This window comes from Notechis scutatus, chromosome 3, assembly GCF_049901735.1.
Source record: "Notechis scutatus isolate UNSWTSFEM ecotype Mainland chromosome 3, rNotScu1.2, whole genome shotgun sequence".
NCBI lineage: Eukaryota > Metazoa > Chordata > Lepidosauria > Squamata > Elapidae > Notechis > Notechis scutatus.
The window spans coordinates 136925408-136945846 of record NC_142011.1 but is presented as its reverse complement, the minus strand read 5'-3'; the positions used below and the strand labels follow the sequence as shown (position 1 = coordinate 136945846).

The 20439-nt window shown below is 35.8% G+C and overlaps 1 protein-coding gene across 2 annotated transcripts in view; it reads right to left on the bottom strand.

Moving 5' to 3' along the window:
- Positions 1–20439, bottom strand: part of TNFRSF11A (TNF receptor superfamily member 11a) — a 42236-nt gene that overhangs the window by 16589 nt on the left and 5208 nt on the right. For both annotated transcript variants that reach the window (XM_087961200.1, XM_026675377.2), the window contains exons 2-3: positions 3815–3896; positions 1269–1394 (exon numbers count right to left, since the gene is read on the bottom strand). In XM_087961200.1, the coding sequence (XP_087817326.1) occupies positions 1269–1394; positions 3815–3896 (208 nt within the window). The remainder of the gene's footprint in view (positions 1–1268; positions 1395–3814; positions 3897–20439) is intronic.

Sequence of the window (20439 nt, the reverse complement as noted above, 5' to 3'; positions counted from 1 at the left end):
ATAGTAATAGTAATAGTAATGCAGGCTTTGTAAATAGTTGGACAATGTTGAAGGGATTTTTTGTTTAGCAGAGTGATGGCGTCCTTGTGTCTAGTTGTTCTGGTGTGCAGTGCTCTATAGCGTCATTTTGAGGGTAGGATTTGAAACAGTTTATGTCCGAGATGTGAGGGGTCTATAAATATTTTCACAGACCTCTTTTTGACTCATGCAGTATACCGCTCCTCGACTGAAGGCAGGTTGGTAGTAATTGTTTTTTCCACAGTCCTCATTACTCTCTGGAGGTTGTGTCTGTTTTGTTGGGTTGCAGAATCAATAATTCCTCTGTAGAACTGTATCAGCAGCTCCTTGAGCAGTTTGAGCTTTCAGAGTTGGCGCAAAAAAACATTCTTTGTTGTGCTTTTTTAATGACATTTTTTATGTTAGATGCCCATTTTAGGCCTTGTGATATGGTAGAACCTAGAAATTTGAAGGTCTCTACTGTTGATACTGTGTTGTCTAGTATTGTAATAGGTGGTAGTATGGGAGGGTTTCTCCTAAAGTCTACCACCATTTCTACGGTTTTGAGTGTGTTCAGTTCCAGATTGTTCGGGTCACACCACGAGGCAAGTTGTATGCGGATTCATCGCTGTCTTGAATAAGAGCAATCATTGTTGTATCATCTGCAAACTTCAGTATTTTAACAGACGGATCATTTGAGATCTAGTCATTGGTATATAGGAAGAAGTGGAGAAAGCACACAGCCTTGGGGGGGGCCCTGTGCTAATTGTACAGGTATCAGATGTGATTCTGCCTAGCTCCACCTGCTGCTTCTTTACCATGCTGGTCCAGTACAGACTGATAGATGTTTTCAACTTCTCAGTCAAGGGTTAAGAGAATGTAACTGACCTAAACTCAGGATTGGAATCTGGGTTCAAAGATAAGATCTAAACTTTGATGTTTGAACTCCATCTTGATTATGTTATTTATCTCAGACCTCATCAATTTGCCTTCTGGGATATTTGTGTTTTGCCAATCTTGCTTATGGCAAGATTCTTGTCATCTAATCAGCCATTTTGTGAGAGTTGTCCTGACATCCTAACATTCCTAAGCGATTTTGATTAAAGCTCAAAGAGATTTTGGAACCTCTGTCCAAAACCTCTGCACATCTCTGTTTTCCAACTGTTCCTGTCCTGCCATCTCTACCAACTCAAAATACAAGTCTTCATCTGTTCTCCTAAAATTCATCTTCCTGACAAATGAGAAGCAATATGTTCATGTGTTTCCCTTACCCCTATCGCATATTTTATGAAGAAAGCACTTTTCCTCTTCATTCCAGATGTCCATATATTCATTTGAGCCACAAGGTTTGCATACAGTCTCTGAAAAGGCAGTGCATTTTTTGGCCATGTACTTTCCTGAGAAGATTAACAGAAAAGAGTGATTAAATGTTAAATACTTCAGAATTAGCAATATTGGCTCTCTCAGGCCTACATGCATCGTCTTAGTGGAGTCAGCACATGGGAACACATGGCCAATTACGACTGAATAAGTGGGCTGAACAATCAAAACACATTATAATGCCATCACTTTAGATGCTTATTACATTATCAGAATCAAACACTTGCTTAATCAGATTGATTTAACAACAGAATTGGACAATCCATAGTGAAGCATGTAGTTAGCTTGGATATGAAGTACTAAACAATCGCTGTCTATGTAGAACATGGGATTTCAAGATGTTTTTAATGTATAACCTCCCTGCCTTATGCACGAGAACTTATACAGTAGATTGTTCAGTTATTGTTTTCCATTTGTAATACAGGTAGTCCTCGACTTACAACAGTTCACTTAGTGACCATTCAAAGTTGCAACAGCACTGAAAAAGTGACTTATGACCATTTTTCACACTTATAACCGCTGCTGCATCCTCACAGTCATGTGATCAAAATTCAGATGCTTTGCAACTGATTCATATTTATGATGGTTGCAACGTCCCGGAATTATGCAATCAGTTTTTTTTGCTTCTGACAAACAATGTCAATGGAAAAGCCAGATTCACTTAACAACCACGTTACTAATTTAACAACTACAGTGATTCACTAAACGACTGTGGCAAGAAAAATAGTAAAATGGGTCAAAGCTCACTTAACAAATGTTTCACTTAGCAACATAAATTTTGGGCTCAATTGCGGTTGTAAGTCGAGGACTACCTGTATTCCCACATTTCCCCATTATTTGTATTTCAAAAATTCAGAGAAAAGGAAGAAATAAGCACACAGTGGCTTTTCACATTATAACAGAATCTGCCTGGAAGCACCACAAGTCTTTCAAGTTCTTCCTTGAAGGCATCTTCTGGTTGGTTTTAAATGCTGAAGCTATGATTCATTCTCTTTAAATAGCTTCTGTGATTCAGAAGCACTGTCTGTTCTGAGCACGATCACTTAGGAGGAAATTGTCCAAAATGAGTTGAATTCAGAATACTTCTTTCTAAACTGATTTACTCTTTGAGACTCAAGGTTTTCCCAACTGCTGTGTAGTGGTGGGGTTCATTTTTTTTTACTACCGGTTCTGTGGGCGGGCGTGGTAGGGAAGGATACTGTAAAATCTCCAGTCAGAGGTGGAATTTTCCGGTTCACCGAACTACTCTAAATTTCCCCTACTGGTTCTCCAGAACTGGTCAGAACCTGCTGAATACCACCTCTGTGTAGAACCCATCTTCCTGAGTATCAGTGTGGGATACACGGCATTGATAAATCAACCAATGCAGGATACACAGTTGAGGGTATAATGCACAAACACAGTTCAGAGTAGCCTCTACATCTTCCTTCAAATAATAAAAACTATTTTAAAATTTTAATTGTTTTAACCAGGAATACAAATCTCTGTTAAGTTATCTCAATAGGTAAACATTCTACAATTTCCCTTTTCAAATCACCCTACCAGATTCAATCTGCATATAACAAGATAATACTGAGCTGGTTATTATACAGATTCCTAATTTTACGAGGAAAAATTGTCTGAATGTGAGTGGAAAATTTATGGGCTCAGGATTCTACTTTTCCCTCAAGTGGAGCTCTGCCCATACTCAGATTACCTCAAAGATTTCACTTTACTATATTGAAATGGAAAGGATTACACACTCCTATAGTAATCCTACTAACTACATTTAATTAATTTTAAATGTATACTGGTAATCCTCAACATACGACCATAATTGAGTTCGGAATTTTGGTCCTAAGTAATTGTGGTCATCGATGACCTGACACAAAATTACAACTGTTCTTGGAATCATTAAGCAAATCACGTGGTTATTTGATGAGCCATGTAGTCATTAAGCGAATCCAGTATATCCAATGGGTGTTTTTACTGGAAAACAGCAAAAAACATCATAAATTGGGATAATGTGACTGCAAGACTCTGCAATCAGTTATAAATGCAAGATAGTTGCAAGTATCTGATATGTGACCTTACGTGTGTATGTTTGTTTCTGTGAAGATATCATAACTTCAAGGACAAGTTATAAGTAGTTGTTTTCGAAATCTGTGGTAATTTCAAACAATTGTTATACAACAGCTCGTTAAGTTAGGACAGCCTGTAACTCACTCTTTGAATCTTTGCTCCATAGCTTGGCATTTAAAACCCAAGTATGTGTTTTAGCCTCAAAATGTTTGCACAGTTCTGCTCTTGAGAGACATAAAAAGTGTTATAAGAATGCAATTCACCCTCTCCCTAATAAGAGACCAGATCTTTTTTAAAAAAAAAAATAATGAGATTATTCTTTTACTTAAAAATCAATTTTGACTTAAGTGTGAAAAGAATGCTGTTAGCGCACTACCTGGTTCACATTTGGTGCAGCATCGGCCAGAATATTCATACTGTTGCTCACTGCTACAGGAAGGCTTGACTTGTAAGTACAACTGGAGGATATAACAGAACAGTAAGAATACCTTAGTTGCTTTTAGTTTAAGACATCTTTCAAGCATACCCAAGTTTTATTTCCGATTGTGTTTAAAATATACATTTATATCATTACAATGACATCTATCTCCGTTAATTTGGTACTCTTCAGGTATGTTGTACAATGTCTTCCACCATATTCCCAACCAGGAGAATAGATGTTATAAATCAACATTTTAGAACAGCATAAATTTAAAAATAGCTGTATAGATAGTCCTTGTGTAGCAACTGCCTCGTACAGCAACTGTTTGTAGTTAAATGATATTAAAAACATTTGCAACCAATGGTCATCTTTATGATCTTCACATCTTTCTGTCATATATTTGCCAAGCTACCTTTTTCTGAGCTGCTTTTCTTAGGCAGGGGTCTCCAACCTTGGCAACTTTAAGACTTGTGGACTTCAACAATTAATCCTGGGAATTGAAGTTCACATGTCTTAAAGTTGCTGGGGTTGGAGACCCTTGTTCTTAGGAGAATAGTGCTTCCCTAAAAAAGTCTTCACAAGTTAGTAAGCTCAGCAATGTGACCATAATTAGTTGATTAGAACCCTCCAACTGCTTGTAGCTGCTGCTTGGAATTGACAAAACCTTAATAAGTTTCACACTAAAGGTTTTTGTTTGTCTCCTAAGCCAAGTGCACAATTCTTTTATTGACCAAGTGTGATTGGACACACAAGGAATTTGTCTTCAGTGCATAAGCTCTCAGTGTACATAAAAATACATTCATCAAGAATCATAAGATACAACACTTAGTGATAGTCATAGGATACTAAATAAGCAATCAAATACTAGTGCATTCCTTTCAATGTGTATTCTCCCAAATGTGTGTCTGCTTTATACTGTTGTAACCCCTTCCTTTCCTCTGAATGCAAATACAAAAATCAATCATCTTGCTAATTATTTAGAATTAGTATTCTAAATGGTGGAGAGTGGAGCAGTTGAGCTCTGGAAACCGTCCCTGCCATTTACCCAACAATTTGGGTTTGTATCCTTCTGACACTGTAAAGCAAAGGAAAGCTGAAGTAAAATTGTAAGCACGCTTGTAGTCCTGTGATTTTTTTTTTTTAAATAAAGTTTTATTTGGGTTTTCACACATACAAAATACAAGTAAAACATCTTTTTTGAAAATAGCATGGTCCTGGGTTGAACTTCTTTATACAGACACAAAAACTCAATTTCATGCTCCTTTTTGTATTCTATTCCATATCTTATACTATTTTACATTTTCTATATAGTTTTTCCCCTTTTGATTTTCTCAATTTTAATTTAATTATCTCATCTCAATTCAAATCATTATATTTATACTTTTGTCTGTTCTGTTTCAATTTCATATTATCTTTTCTCATTAAACAAGTTTACTCCTGTAGTTACTAATTGGAGTATGACACCTTTATATCTTTTAATTACATCCATTCAACTCTTCAATATATACCTTAAGGTTATGACTTTCAATATAATACATAATACATAACTTCCAATCGAATTCTGCTTGGTACATTCTTATAATACACACTATATTCTTAAAAAAAAAAAAAGTAAATATATGTAATTATAAACCCTCATTCTGTTCCAGTTCAGTTCTATCATTAATAATCATTAAAATCTTAACATCTTTTACACTTCTTTTCAATTAAATATCATACTTCCTTAAAAACACATATAATCTCCATAATTAATTTTTCCCTTATTTTGCTTCACATGTTTTATAAATCATTAAATATACCTTTTATTACATTTATTTATTGACAAGCATTCCACTGAATTACAATAGCTATTTTATCAGACATTTTAATCATACATTGTTTCATATTTTCTAAAATTATTTCTGTTTCTAATATAACCATACTATCTTATGTACCTTTGCAGAATCCCTTTTTCCATTAAATTTTCACCCATTATCTCTAAATAGGCCCTGTTTCTCTGTATTTTATTTCTGTCCTTTATGACTTCTTTTCCTTTCTTCCCTCTCATCTTCTCCCTCCCCTTTTTACCCTCTTGTTTCTCTATTTCTAATTCTCTCTTCTGCATTTCCCTTTTCTGTTGCTTTCTGATTTTATACTTATTTTTCACTCTATTTTGGGGGGGAGTTGTTTTTCCCAATCTTAAACTTTCCACTCTTTCCCCCCTTTCCCTTTTCCCCCCCATCTAAGATTACTTGTTCAATTAAAGAAGGCTTCTTCTTTGTCACAATCTTCTTGTTCTGCAGGCATTTCTTGTTGTTTCTCATAATTCCAAATCTCCATTTCTAAAAACTGAAATACGAAGCCAAAAGAACCTCTCCCTTCTTTTTTTTTTTTTAAACAAGTTTTATTAATTTTCAAAACACACAAGTCATCATTATCCATTACATGTTTAAACTTTTTCCATTGTAAATTTAACAAGTCAGATAAACTATAATTCTATTTTAAACCATTTCCATATAAACATACAAAAAACCTCTTATCCAATTTCCCTTTATTTCTCTTTACTCTTATTCAATTTTATTATTATTATTTCATCTATTTCTTTCTGACTTAGTTACCATTATTCTCATTCTATATTTCTACAAGGTTTTATTAATTCTCCCCAAAAAAACAACATATACACACAATACACAAAACATAAAAAGATCTTTTGGAAAGTAACTTGGACCCAGGTATCTCTCTTTTCATGGACTTCAATTATATTCATGCTCATCTTACATATCATTACTTATTTTATTTATCATTCTATGTCTTCTATATTAACTTCTCCACATATTTCACTCTTCTTAATTCTATCTTAATTAATCATCTTAATTTGAGTTATTATATTTATATCTTTTGTCCATTCTCTATTGTACCTTTGTCTCATTCCTTTTAAAAAGAAAGAAATTTCTCCTGAAATCACTAATCAGAGTATGATGCCTTTCTATCTCCCCACTAAATTAATCAAATTAATCTTTAAAATACCCAATCCGATTTTGCTTGGTACATTCTAACTGAATAATACATCCAAAACAATTAAATACATAGTTAAACAATAGATCTAAATATTAAAAACAAAATACTATAATGAAAGTTTTATAATAACATCAATACCATAATCTTATTAAACTCTTTAATTAAAGTTTAATATTCTAAATCTCCCCTCATATTATATTTTCAAACCAATCATTATTAACATTTCAACATTTTAATCTCTTATCAACTCTCAAGCCATTTAAATTTTCTATTTCTGATACAATACTACAATATCATCTTATGTACCTTGCAAAATCTCTTTGAAGAAATTATACTTATCCTTTATCCCTAAAAAAATTCTTTTTCCCCATTTAATTTCAAAACTTTGTAGCTTTTCTCCACCTTTTCCCTTTCTTTCTTCTCCCAACAAACCTTTCTACCCCCCTTCTTCTAGCCTCTGCCTTACTGGCTTCCCTTCTCTGTCGTATTCCTCTTCCCTTTTGTTTACCATCCTTATATTGATTTTGCACCTTGTTTTTCCCTTTCTTAAATGTTTTTTTAAATCTTAAGTCCTTTATTTCTCCTCTTTTCCCTCTTCCTTCCCTCTTGGTCGAGTTCTGAGATTTATTAAAGATGGCTTCCTCTCTTTGTTCTTCTTCTGCTGTCTTCATCTGTTGCAATGTTTGTTGATAGTTAATAAACGCCATTTCCAAAAAAGGCAGGCTTCTTTCAAACCAGCTTTACCATTTTGTTTTGCTTGCTCATAATCTTTTCTCAGTTCCTCGATAGAAGAAGCCATTAAAAATCTTTTCTTTTCTTTTCTCTTACAACAGCCAGAATATTCCAAAGGAAAAATAAGACAATCCCAAAGTTATCAGTCAGTCCAAACCAAGACAGAGTTCCCACTCTCTCCTCCTAGGGTAGTATCAATTAGAGAAAAAGAAAGTCCAAATCTGTTTCTTAAAATCTTATTGCAATATATTTTAGTCTTTCAATCCTTAAGGCATCTCCTCCAACAAAGTCTTAGCATACAAATATTTTTTTTTTAGTCCTCTCTTTTCCCACTCATCGCTTAAAGCCAGTTTCCACCTAAAAAAAATAGGTTTCTTAATATTCACTTTTTATTCCGTAAAAAAGAGGGTAAGCTATCCTTTCAGCACCATTAAACTGCTGCTTTTTTTCTCTTCTCGAAGGTATCATTCAGAAAGTCGTGCTTTTCAGGAATTTTGTTAAATATGTCTTAGAGTCCTAGGAACCAAGAAAAACTTTCTCCTCTCAAGCACTTTCTCCACTTCCTCCTGCGCATTCTTACCCGGCTGCCAGTTCTTTGTGGCGGCCATTACGGACCGCCGCTGCACGTCCTGGGAAAAGGGGTTCTGCCGGCCGGGGAGGGTCTGCAGCACCCCAAACCCTTCTCCGGATCCCCTACCTTCAGCTGCCCCTGCAGGGCAGCCTAGCTCCATCCCGTCTGGGTCGGAGCCCCAAAACGGCTAGCGCGGCAGGGATCGCGCAGCCGCAAATCCTGCCGCTCGCGAAGCCGACAAACCGAAATCATCAAGAACCTCTCCCTTCTTGTGCATCTTCTTTGTACTTTTTAAGTTCCATTTTCAGTTCTTCTAAAAGTGGAGCCATTTTAAACAGTTTTAAACAACCACCCAATTGATTTTAGTCATTCAAAACAATAACCGAGAATCCAGAAATCATCAAGTAACCCAGATAGTCCCGAGTTATATCTTCTTATTTTGTTTTTTGACTTTCTCTTCCTGGGGTTTTTGTTGCGATATTTCAGTTAGAATGTATCTTTTGGAAGTCTTGTTGAGATTTTGCTGTAAGTTCTTTTTTAATTCCAGGCAGTCTCCTCCCTTCTAGATCCTGCCCTTTTATTCTTCCTCTCTCCTTTCCTGTTTTCAAAAGCTTTTAATTATCCAGAAATCTTTATTATCCCTTTGACTTTTTATTTTCAGCATTAAATGCCTACTGATGTCAAAGTGGATTTTTTTCCAATTTCTTACTTAAGTCTCTCAGCTGTCAGTTTAGGAAAAGGAGGAAAATAAAACAAATCTTTTCCCTTTTCTCTCTCCTTCGCAGCTTAAAAATCTTCTTAGGGAACAATGTTATTGTTTTTTAATAGTTTCAATTCCAGGGTACCTTATTTGTTGCTTTTGCTGTTTGACCCGGTCAACCAAAACTTTCTCCTCTTATCTTCCTCCTGCACATTCTTTTCTGGTCGAGTTCGTCTTTGTGGTGGCCATTTCTGACCACCGCTGCAACCGCCTTCGGGAAAGGGAGTAATGGCTAGCTGGGGAGGAGAGATGTGGCTCTCCTCAACCCTGCAGGCAGTCTCCCCCCTCTTCACCACCTCTACGGGGTGGCTTAGCCCCGAAGCCAGCCGGCTCGGGGCGCTCCAGTGGTGAGCACGGATCGAAGCCTCACAGAGATGAGGTTTCGGTCTGTCACTGGAGAAGCTCAAACCGGAAGTCTTAGTCCTGTGATTTTTTTACTTAGCAACTGAATTGTCAGTTCCAATTCTGGTTGCTAAACTAAAGGACTACCTTTATATGAATATATATAACTGATGACTTGTAACTGCTTTTGGACCTATTTTTTGCCTTTATGTTTAGGTTTACCATATGTGGATGGCTAAAATACTAGATGGCAGCAAAGAGAAACATCAAATTCTTTGCTGCCATTTACAGGTCATCCAAATTTTTGCAACTGGATTTATCTCCTCTTTGACTCCCATTCCTTCCAGGCAGCTATTTTAGGTAGTTCCATATAAAATGATAATATTAAGGCAAACTGTTTGCATTAAGAAAAGTAATATAAGTGCATAATGAATATGGAAATGTCAAACTAATAGCAAGAGCATATGAAGAATGAGCAGAAAAGGACATCACAATGTTGTGTCACAACCCAGCTGTGGCTGTCCAAGATAGATTAAAGACTTTAAAAACCTATAGGGGTTTTAAAAAGTAGCATTTTCCAGAATATACAAACATATTTGTTTTATCTTCATATGTCTTTAGTCAATCGCATTTTGAAATATTACACAAAAACTCGAATTACCACTTTCCTGGGCATATATGGCAGATGCTTCTTTTATAGGCACATATCTTTTTATCTAAGTTATGTTGACACTGGGGGTGGGTGGGTGGGAAATATAAAAGAAGCTTCTTCTGACAGTTCCTGGTTAAACTTCCAACTTATAGTTGAGTAACTTCCAACACATCAGTTCTTTGTAAGTAAACTAAATCAGTATTAATACATGCTTCATAGAGTTTCATTTCATCAGAAGATAATGCAAGTGAGATGGGGAAATTCCCAATTCTCAGAAGTTATAATCCTCTCCCTTCTAACTATGATAAGCAATGAACTATACTTTTGTGATACTTTGCAGTAGTAGTTTGGCACTGTTTGAACAACTTACTCAAATAGTCACACCATCAGTGTACCTGGACTTGATTAAAAACTAATACACTAACTTAATCAACCAATAAGGCAACTCCTTAGCAAAATTTATAACATAACAAAATAGATCTAATTTTACTGAAGCCTTGGCAGGAAGTCTTTTATGTAAGCATTTTATTCAGGAAAGGGGACAGTTACAAAACTGAGCCCCTCTGCAGTTTCCCATACAGAAGGGCCTCCACAATCTCAGGAGGCTCTCACAAAAATAATAATTCCAGATCTCAAATCTAGGAACATAATTGAAATCAGTATAATCATTCCTATTCCTCCTCCCTATGCACCTCAATGCTCCGTTACAGGAGATTGTCTGGAGAATTACCTGAGATGGTACGAAAATCCCTTCCTGGGCCCTATTGATTTTCAGTGTAGAATTGGAGCTTGGTGAAGCGTGATTTCAAATAATGAAATGATACAACCATGTCATGATATCATGCTGTACAGGTAGTCCTCAATTTACAATTGGTCATTTAGTGACCATTCAAAGTCACAGTGGGACTGAAAAAAGTGGCTTATGACTGTTTTCGCTTACAACCATTGCAGCATCCCCATGGTGGTGTGATCAAAATTTGAATGCTTGGCAACTGACTCACATTTACGACGGTTTCAGTGTCCCACAGTCATGTGATCACCTTGTGACAAGCAAAGTCAATGGGAAGCCAGATTCATTGAGCAACCATGTTATTAACTTAAGAACTGCCATGATTCACTTAACAACTCTGGCAACAAACCCGTAAAATGGGGCAAAACTCACTTAACAAATGTTCTCGCTTAGCAACAGAAGTATTAGGTTCAATTGTGCCCATAAGTCGAGAACTATCTGTAACTATATAATTTCTATAACAGTTAGCTAGACAAAGGAGTTATTATGAAGAAAAATAGACAAAGGACTCAAAGCAATTGATATATTTTTATTCTGATGAGATTACCTATGAAATGCTTGCAAGAAAATTACCAAGCTCAGATAGAACTAAGGATCCCATATTTTATTATTTGTAATTAAACTCAGCTCAATTTCTAAAGAACAAATGGCAGAGAATAGCCATTTTTCTGATTTGTGTTCCTTTCTGGTGCTGCCCATCACTACAACTATCACAATGTCTTGCATGATGTACATTTGTGAGTAATTAAAATATCCCATAGGTCCTGTTCAAGTAAACTAACTTTGTATGAGTAACTATAACTACCCTATATTATAGCACCTTCTGTCAAGTCACCTAAATGTTTTGATTTTGTTCACATCACCAAAACACATGAAATTGCTTATGTGGTTTTGGCATGGGTTAGCCATTGTGATTTATTCAATAATCTTGATAATTAAGGACAGGTAGAACTTTGAATGACTAGGAAATAATTTAATATAAAATGTTAATTGTCTAGTATTCTTGTTAATAAAATGTCCAAACTCTCAATTTAAATAACACTGATTTTTAAAAATAATAATTTCAATGCAACAATTCAGTAGAAAAGGGGCTAAGGAAACATATGCTGTCATGGAAATTCGATCCAACATAAATCTATTAAAGCTATATCAATAGGACAAAGTCTGTGACCCATTACCATGTGGTGACATTATTATTCTGGATATCTCAATTGATTTACCACTGTTAATATTAATTAAGCATATGCCACGTTTCTTATGCAATAGATTATTTGCAATAAGATATGCAAATATCATAGGGGAATTTTTACAACAAAGTCAGAAAAATAGCAATAAAACAATAATATCTTCAGTACAAGGTTCATCATATCCAGGCAAATGGGAAGCTGTCACAAATAGCTGCAGCAGCCACAGAGACAACATGTCTCCAAATTCTCAAAAGATGACAATATTAAGAGTAAGGACCTGGAGCATGCCCACCTATCCAACTTAAGAGATACTCTTAAGGGACAGGAAGTCCTGCAATATGCACACTTTTTTTTTACTCAAGAACTGGGTACTTACAAAGTTTGCATTCATAAAATGTGATTTGAAATAAAATCATGCTTTGTTCAGTCTGAAAGTTCCTCTTTATCACAGAGATTTAACAAAGACTTAGAGGTAAACAAGGGCAAAGTCCTTTACTTTAAGGAACAATTTGTAAAATGCCAAAGAACACAGAGTCAAATTGTAAAGAGTAGCAGGAAACCTACGCACACTCAAACCAGTTCCTTTTTCTTTTCTCTTTCTTTTTTAGTATTATAGTAACTCATAAATCGATTCTCCAAACTTTTGTAACAAAAGGAAGTCTTGTTGCTACACGTTTTAAACTACTCTCTACCTTCTTTGAAGATGAATGTTTCTATAACGAATTCGTTTACTTCCTTGATAGCCAGTCCACAATAAAGCGATATAGTCTTTTTATCGCTTGATTGTGGACTGGCTATCAAGGAAGTAAATGTATTATGATGTACAAGCAGACACCCCCCCCAAAAAACTCCACCTTGCCCCTTACTTATCTTGATGAATTTATTGGTAGACTTTTAATGCTTTATAGTATTACACAGTACATAAGTACACTAATGCATTGCAATATAAGTATTTATAACCAGGATAAAGTTGCATTTAATTCAGTGGGACTTATCTCCAGCTTCAGCATGCACAAAATTGTAGTTTTCACTTCTAAGTCAGATGTATTTTTTTCCTCTACAAGAAATCCGTCAGTTCAGCTATATTTAACAGTAGATATATTTAATAATAAAAAAACCAGAAGCATTTTAGCAATGTTAGTGAAAATAATATAATGGTTCTCCTAGAGTTCCCTCTATTTGTGCGGTCTGGCATCCCTTCTCCCCTTATACTAATTTACTTTACTATTTTACACACACACACACACACCACTTTGGGACATGCATCCAGTAACAGGCCCCTGGACATAGTATAAAATGGTTCAAATGAATAAAAAACAGCCAAAAGTAAAATGGATAAATTGGTATCAGATGATGAAGAAATTAGATGAAATACATAAAACATGCATTGATTAATCATATTTTTATTACCATAGAAGAAATTGCCCAAAAGAGTATATATACTCTTGTAAAATGTTACTTTTAAGTGGGTTACACTCATACTTCCACATGGGGTATATATTTGCAAGATCTGTCGGTCAGAATCCTGGCTAGCAGAGATCAATTAGAAAAATCCTAACTTTATACTCAATACTATTCTTTCCCCTCTGTCCGGCACTGTTGTAAAAATACATACTTAAAGAAGTCAGTACAATAGGAAATGACTGTATCAGCAGAATCCAACTAACTACATTTAAAAGGATTTTTCAAAAATATTTTAAAAATTATGAAAAATTATTGTCATGTGACAACCAAAGACATTTTGGAGTAAGATTCATATTTTAATACAGAAAATTCTTAAAATAAAGATAAAGATGAAACCAGAAACTTTTCTTTTGGGTTTAATGGAAAAAGACTTGGGGGGAAAAATTTGGAACTTTGATCTTATAGTTTATGTTGACATCAACAAGGCTACTATACCCACAAAAATGGGATGACATTTCAATTCCCACCTTGGACAAATGGCTACAGAAGCTGATGGAGTTGGCAGAAACAGCTAAATTGACTGTTTTGATCAAAGAAAAGAATATAAGTACTTTTATTGCTACATGGAGACCGCTTCTGGACTTTGTGCTTGAGGTGGAAAACAAATGAAACGTTGACTTTGGTTTTTATTAGACTGATCAGTAAAGAGATAAAGTTTTAATAGAAATGGCTAATTTATATTATTATGGAAAACTAAAAAGTTGGGGTTCGATGTTAAATGCTTTAATTTATTGCAACAGAGAGAATCAGAAGTCAATGCTTCTTTTTTTCTTTTTCTCCCTCCCCCCTTCACTTCTCTTTCCCCTTCTCCCCCTCACTGTCTTCCTATTTGGTTTGGCATTTTTGCATTTTATTCTATGATCTAATTAAAAGTTTAAAGAGAAAAAAACAGTTAAAAATTATTAATCAATGTCACTTAAATTGTGCATCCCCAGGCCACTAAACTTACTTTTCGCTCAGTTGATTGTGAGCAAGGCACATTTTTGATAGAGGATAGAGTTGCACTATTCCTCCTTTTTTTTTAAAGGGAAATAAAACCTGACCAAACAATCTAGGGAATTTCCATGAGCCTTTTGATGGACCGATGTGAGCCAATAATGTTGCAGATTATTTTTTTTTACAATACTAAGATCATTTAAAAAGCTGTTTGTTTCAACTCCACCTGTTGTGCAAAGTAACCATATCAATTTGAAGCCAGCAAGACACAACCTGCTGTGATAAGTTGTTGTACCAGATGGAGTATAAAAACCTGGCACCTTTAAAGCATACAATTAGCTGTTCAGATGGATCACTGTTTTCAATTTTGTCATTAGACAGTAAAGGCCATGAGTTTTGACTTTTTTATTTTAATAAGATTTTGGTGGAAGACTCTTAATTACACTAGATATCAGCAATTAACCAATGGACCCTAATAATCAGCCCAGGTAGCTTGATTGTAGAATGAAAAGCTATTTTTATTATTCATTGGTCTTTATAAAATATTTATATAAATATATTTATTCAAAGAGCAGTACACTGTTGGGGAAATATAATCCTCTTCCTATCTATCTGAACAAGAATGGTATCAATAGATGAATATCATTACATGTAGTCCTCAACTTATGACCACAACTGAGCCCAAAATGTATGTTAACTGAGCCATTTGTTAAGTGAGTTTTGCCCCATTCTACAACCTTTCTTGCCAAAGTTGTTAGGTGAATCACTGCAGTTGTTAAATTAGTAACATGGTTGTTAAGTGAATCTGGCTTTTCCATTGATATTGTTTGTCAGAAGGTCACAAAAAGGGATCACATGACCCCAGGACACAGCAAAGGTCATAAGTATGAATCAGCTGTCCAGCACCTGAATTTTGATCACATGATCCTGGGGATGCTACAAAGGTCGTAACTATGAAAAATGGTCATAAGTCACTTTTTTTGATGCCATTGTAACTTTGAACCGCCACTAAATGAACTGTTGTAAGTCGAGGATTACCTGTACTCTTTTTTTATTACAGGTGATATACAGTGGTCTTGCTCAAACTATGGCATGTACTTATGATGCCACCAAGCTCCAATTGCAAAGTTGGATCTTGAACTCAAGTGGATGAGCAGAATGACAGTTTTTTACCGTTCCTCCACCATCAATAACTTTTTAATCAGTTTAAATTTTTAGTGTGTGTATATCCAACACAGAAGTGAAACTTGGTGGAGTTAATTTTTGGGAAATAATTTTAGTTTTTATAGGAAGTTCCATTTTCAAGCCAAAGGATTTTCTTTCTGTTCACTGAACTTCATCTCTCTCTCTCTCTCTCTCTCTCCCTCCCTCTTTTAAAAAGGCAGTAATTGCTGGGAAAGAATAGCTATTTATTCCATTATAATATTTATTCCATGCTCTGTTAAAGAATTGAGGAGACATGCACAACTACCATATATACTTGCATATAAGCCAAACCTTGATTTTAAACCCAAATACATGAAAAATATGCTACCTGTGGATAAGCTGACCCTCACCATTTTTCTGGTTTTTTTTTTTTTTTCATAATTTCAGAAGAAATTTCCCATCTGCAGATAAGCCAAGCCCTTTTTTTGGGGGGTGGGGGGAGGTTTGTTATTCTTGGTTTATTTGCATGTACAGGTAATTCAGTTTGTTTAGTGACCCTTTGAAGTTATAATGGCACTGAAAAAAGTGACTTGTGACAATTTTTCACACTTATGACCATTGCAGCATCCCCATGGTCACATGATCAAAATTTGGATGGTTGGCAACTGACTCATATTTATGATGGTTGCAGTGTCCTGGGGTCATGTGATCACCTTTTATGAGCTTCTGATGAGCAAGGTCAATGGGGAAGCCAGATTCACTTAACAACCATGTTACTAACTTAACAATCACAGTGTTTCACTTAACAACTGTGACAGGAAAGGTCGTAAAATGGGGTAAAATTCACTTAAGAAATATCTCACTTAGCAACAAAAAATTTGGGCTCCGTTGTGGTCATAAATCAAGGACTATGTGATGACCCAGGGTGGGATACAAAATAAACAGTCACAAAAACAGTCCCTTTTATTCCTTCACTTTGCTTCAAAGCTCCAAATATCCTTGACTGGAGACAAAAAACTCTTCCACAAGCAGTTATGGAAAGGAGGAAATGCTGTTTAAACTAAAAATGCTTGTAAATCATAAAGAGTAAAACAACACAAACCACACTGAAACAATTAAGGGAACCAGGCAAGATAAGGGCTTGAAGACATCCACAGATATCGGAACACACACTGGGAAGGACGTCAAACTCAGACAGGAACGACAAACTAGAGATATTTCCACGCTTTGTTTCCAGCACTGGCCCGTACGCATGTCTGTCCTTTTAACCAGTTCTCACATCTGTAGCCCATGAAGAGGATCAAGGCCCTTTCCTCCCCTGTAGATCATGCCATTCCTGACTCTCCCTTGTCCTCTCCTCCCTGCATGCCCTAGGATGGAGAGGGGATGGGCCCGGGTCTTCCTCTGACTGCCCAGCCGGCCTCTGCCCTTCCCCAGCCTCCTCCACAACCTCTGGAGTCACACTTCCACTCCCTGTCGGCTGTTTCTCTTCTCTCTCTGAGTCAGTCTCCAACAGGGGCATGACAGACTACCTGTACATATAATACTTCTCAAAGACTACAAAACAATGGATTATGCTTAAATTTTTAAACAAAACTGAGAAGTTCAAGTCTGGACGACTACTATATGATAGCAAAGGCCACAACTCCTTCCTACCATCTGGTTGCTGCTTGGATTGTTGCAGCTTAGATGTAGTATCCTTCTAATTGCTTATTGCATCACTAAAGGACCTTTCTTCAATCCAGATAATGGTTTTGTAGCCATTTTAGTTTTTATTTAACTTAAAGTAGAAGAACAAATGTAGGAAGTCTGCTGTAGCAAATCTTCTTGAAATGCACATTGCTAGGACAGTAACTTAATCATCTTTACAATAGTAAAGCTGGTATTACAGATTAAAGAAAAGCCCACCTTTTTTTCCTTATGTTTCATGCCCCTATAAATTTTACTTTCATATATCTTACATTTATGAATTATATTCATTTAATAAGACTGAAAAATGTAGCACTAGCAGGTAAGAATTGCCTATTAAGAAAAAGAACCTGAAAACATAAAATATTAATTGTATTCAGTCACTACTTAATCAATATTAACTGTAATTAACCACTTGCCTAATTTAAGTACCCAAGGGTAGAAACTGTGTTCTGTTTATTTCATCCAAAATCCATATGGTCATGAACCCTTAAAAACTCAGGAGCTGGCTTAATTTAAATAAAACATTTCATTTTCTCAGATATGACCTAAAAGAGACTCTGCTGCTCCACATATTCACTTCCAGGTCTATAATTCAAAACAATTCTTAAACCATGAAGGAAATGGTTTTCATGATGTCAACTTTCCAATGAAGCTTTTTTAACCACATCACAAATTTCCATCCCATAAAGCAAATATACAATTAGGAAATGCAACAAGCTAAAGCAAAATGAAAAAAAAAAAATATCATTACTTCTCTTTTTTTAAAAAAAATGAGGGATGTGAAAACTTTAAAATGTGAGGAAATCAATGCACCGGGAGTTGTCTTCATATAATACCCAATAAAGATAGAGAAGCTCATAATTAAATAATTTAAATAAATGGTCAAGGCAAAGTTTCCCTGTTCAGTCATATCCGACTATAGGGGGTGATGTTCATCTCCATTTCTTTGCTGAGGGAACTAATGTTATCTGAGGATATTTCCATGGTCATGTACCCAGGAAGATGATTCACTGAAGCGCAAAGAATACAGTTATCTTCTCACTGAAGTGGTACCTATTTACCTACTCGCATTTACATGCTTTTGAACTGCTAGAGGAGGAGGAGCTGAGGCAAGAAAGGAAGCTCACTCCATCGTGCAGCATTCAGGTCTTGAACCTGGGGCCAAGCTCAGTGTCTTTAACTGGTGAGCCACTGTGCCCCCTTAAATCATCTAACTATCTGTAGTTAACTGAAAAGTTTAAAAAATGAGTACGCTTCAAGTTCAATTTTTTAAAGGAAAATTAAGCACATGCTTCTGCCTTTAGTGGAATAAATATATTTCAACTACTATATGGATATACAGGATTAAATGCTATAGCACTAAAGAAACATAGCATAAAAACTCTCATTTCTTTTAAATCCAGTTTGTTAAATGTCATAGTCATCATGATTCACATAAAAAATTAAAAATGTTTACAAGCTGAGCTCACATATTTTGTTAAGCCAAATACAAAGACCATAATGAATCCAGCTTTTGATTAAAGAGCAAGCCCACTCATTGAACTGTGATTTGTTAATAAGTAAGCATGGGTAGAATGTCTTAACTTTTAGACAAAACTTCTATCCATGCTTGCTTATTAAGAAACCCCACTGCATCTATAATTTACTTAATGATAAGTGGTGATTAGGTAGCTTCTTTTAGCACAGATAAATCTCACTTGTACACAAGGCGATAGTGGATGTGAGGAAGCTCTAATATTTATTCTAAAATTATAGTTGACTGCTACAGTTCATGTTATTTTGCAGAAATTAAGTTGTAGAAGCAAAGGTATCAATGATTTTAAAAGAATATTTAGTCAAATTTTTAGCAGTACTATTGTTAATTTTTATGATTAAATAAGCAGCTTGATATTTCATTCAGTTGTATGAGCCCGTCAAATTGAGAGCCACTTTGGTCTAGCGGTTAAGGCACCAGGCTAGAAACCAGAAAACTGAGATTTCCCACCTTGGGTACAAATCCTGACAAGTGACTTTGGGCTATTTTTGGTTGATCTGAAAAAAGTGGATCCTGCACTTGTGTGAAAACACTAGGGAAGAGAGACTCTCATTTAATTCAGGAATAATAATATTGCAATCAGAAAAAAAATTGTAGAGACAAACTGATATAAAAATATTTTATTCCCATGGAACCATCCTGGTGTTTACAGCAGTAGAGCCAGTACAATGTTCCCCTTGTATCTCCAACCTATCTGGAACTTTTGTTTGCATTTCTGATTTTCTTTCTCAGTCTTTTTCAGTTCCATTGTCTTTTTCCTAATAATATTTCTAGTCACTGAATTTTCACTTAATCTATGGGATTAAGTGAAAATTCTGTTTGGGAGCTGGAGTGAGCATCTTCCATCTTTATGCTTTAACCTTGCAAATATAAATTTCATTTAACTCTGTATGTGTAAAACACACACCCAAAATGTATAGTCATGTATAAAAGTATGTATGTCCATGAAAATCCATACAGAAGAAAAAAAATTACTGGCAATTACTTTATTCAGAACAAAAAGGTGGAGCAATTGTCCACTGGCAGATTATGATACCCTGCAGTCCAGACTATTTGCAAATATTACCAAGATAACTTAGTCTGGACAGGACTTTCTTAAACTGGTTTAGACTCAGGTCAGCATGAACACAAGCCAGAAGCAAGTTCAACCACAAGTGCAGCTAGACCCTCCCTTAGAGCACTCTGATTGCCATAGAGTTGACTGGGGCTACCAACCATGGGAAGATGGGCCTATGTGTGGCACAGGGATCGATACTTCCTCTCTTATTTAACATCTACATGAAGCCAAATTCCAGCATGGAGTTAGGTGTCAATAGGGTGAACAAAAAATGTGGTGGAGATTCTGCCCATTGCCTGGAGCTCTAAGGACATGGGGTCAATCCTAGCAAGAGAGTAAGCTTTGGATGAAGAAGCTTTCCAATTCCAGCCACTCTTTGTTTTTGGTCTTTAATAGAGTTGCGCAGAGCTGGTTTGCAATCTGGGGACCTCTGGAATACTCACTCATGCCTTAGTCACTTCACAGTTGGATTATGCCATTGCATTCTACATTGATTGTCCTTGAAAGCCATCCAGAAACTTCAAGTGGCCCAGGTATGAGAGACATGTGGTTTGTACATTTAATATCTCTGCTTCGTGACCTGCATTGATACTGGTTTGTTTCTAGGTGCAATTCAAGCTGCTGGCTACCAACTTTGAAGACCTTCATGTTTCAGGGTCAAGATATCTGTGGGACTGATACCTCCTTCTCTGTGTGGTATTTGCTGTCATTTGAGATCTA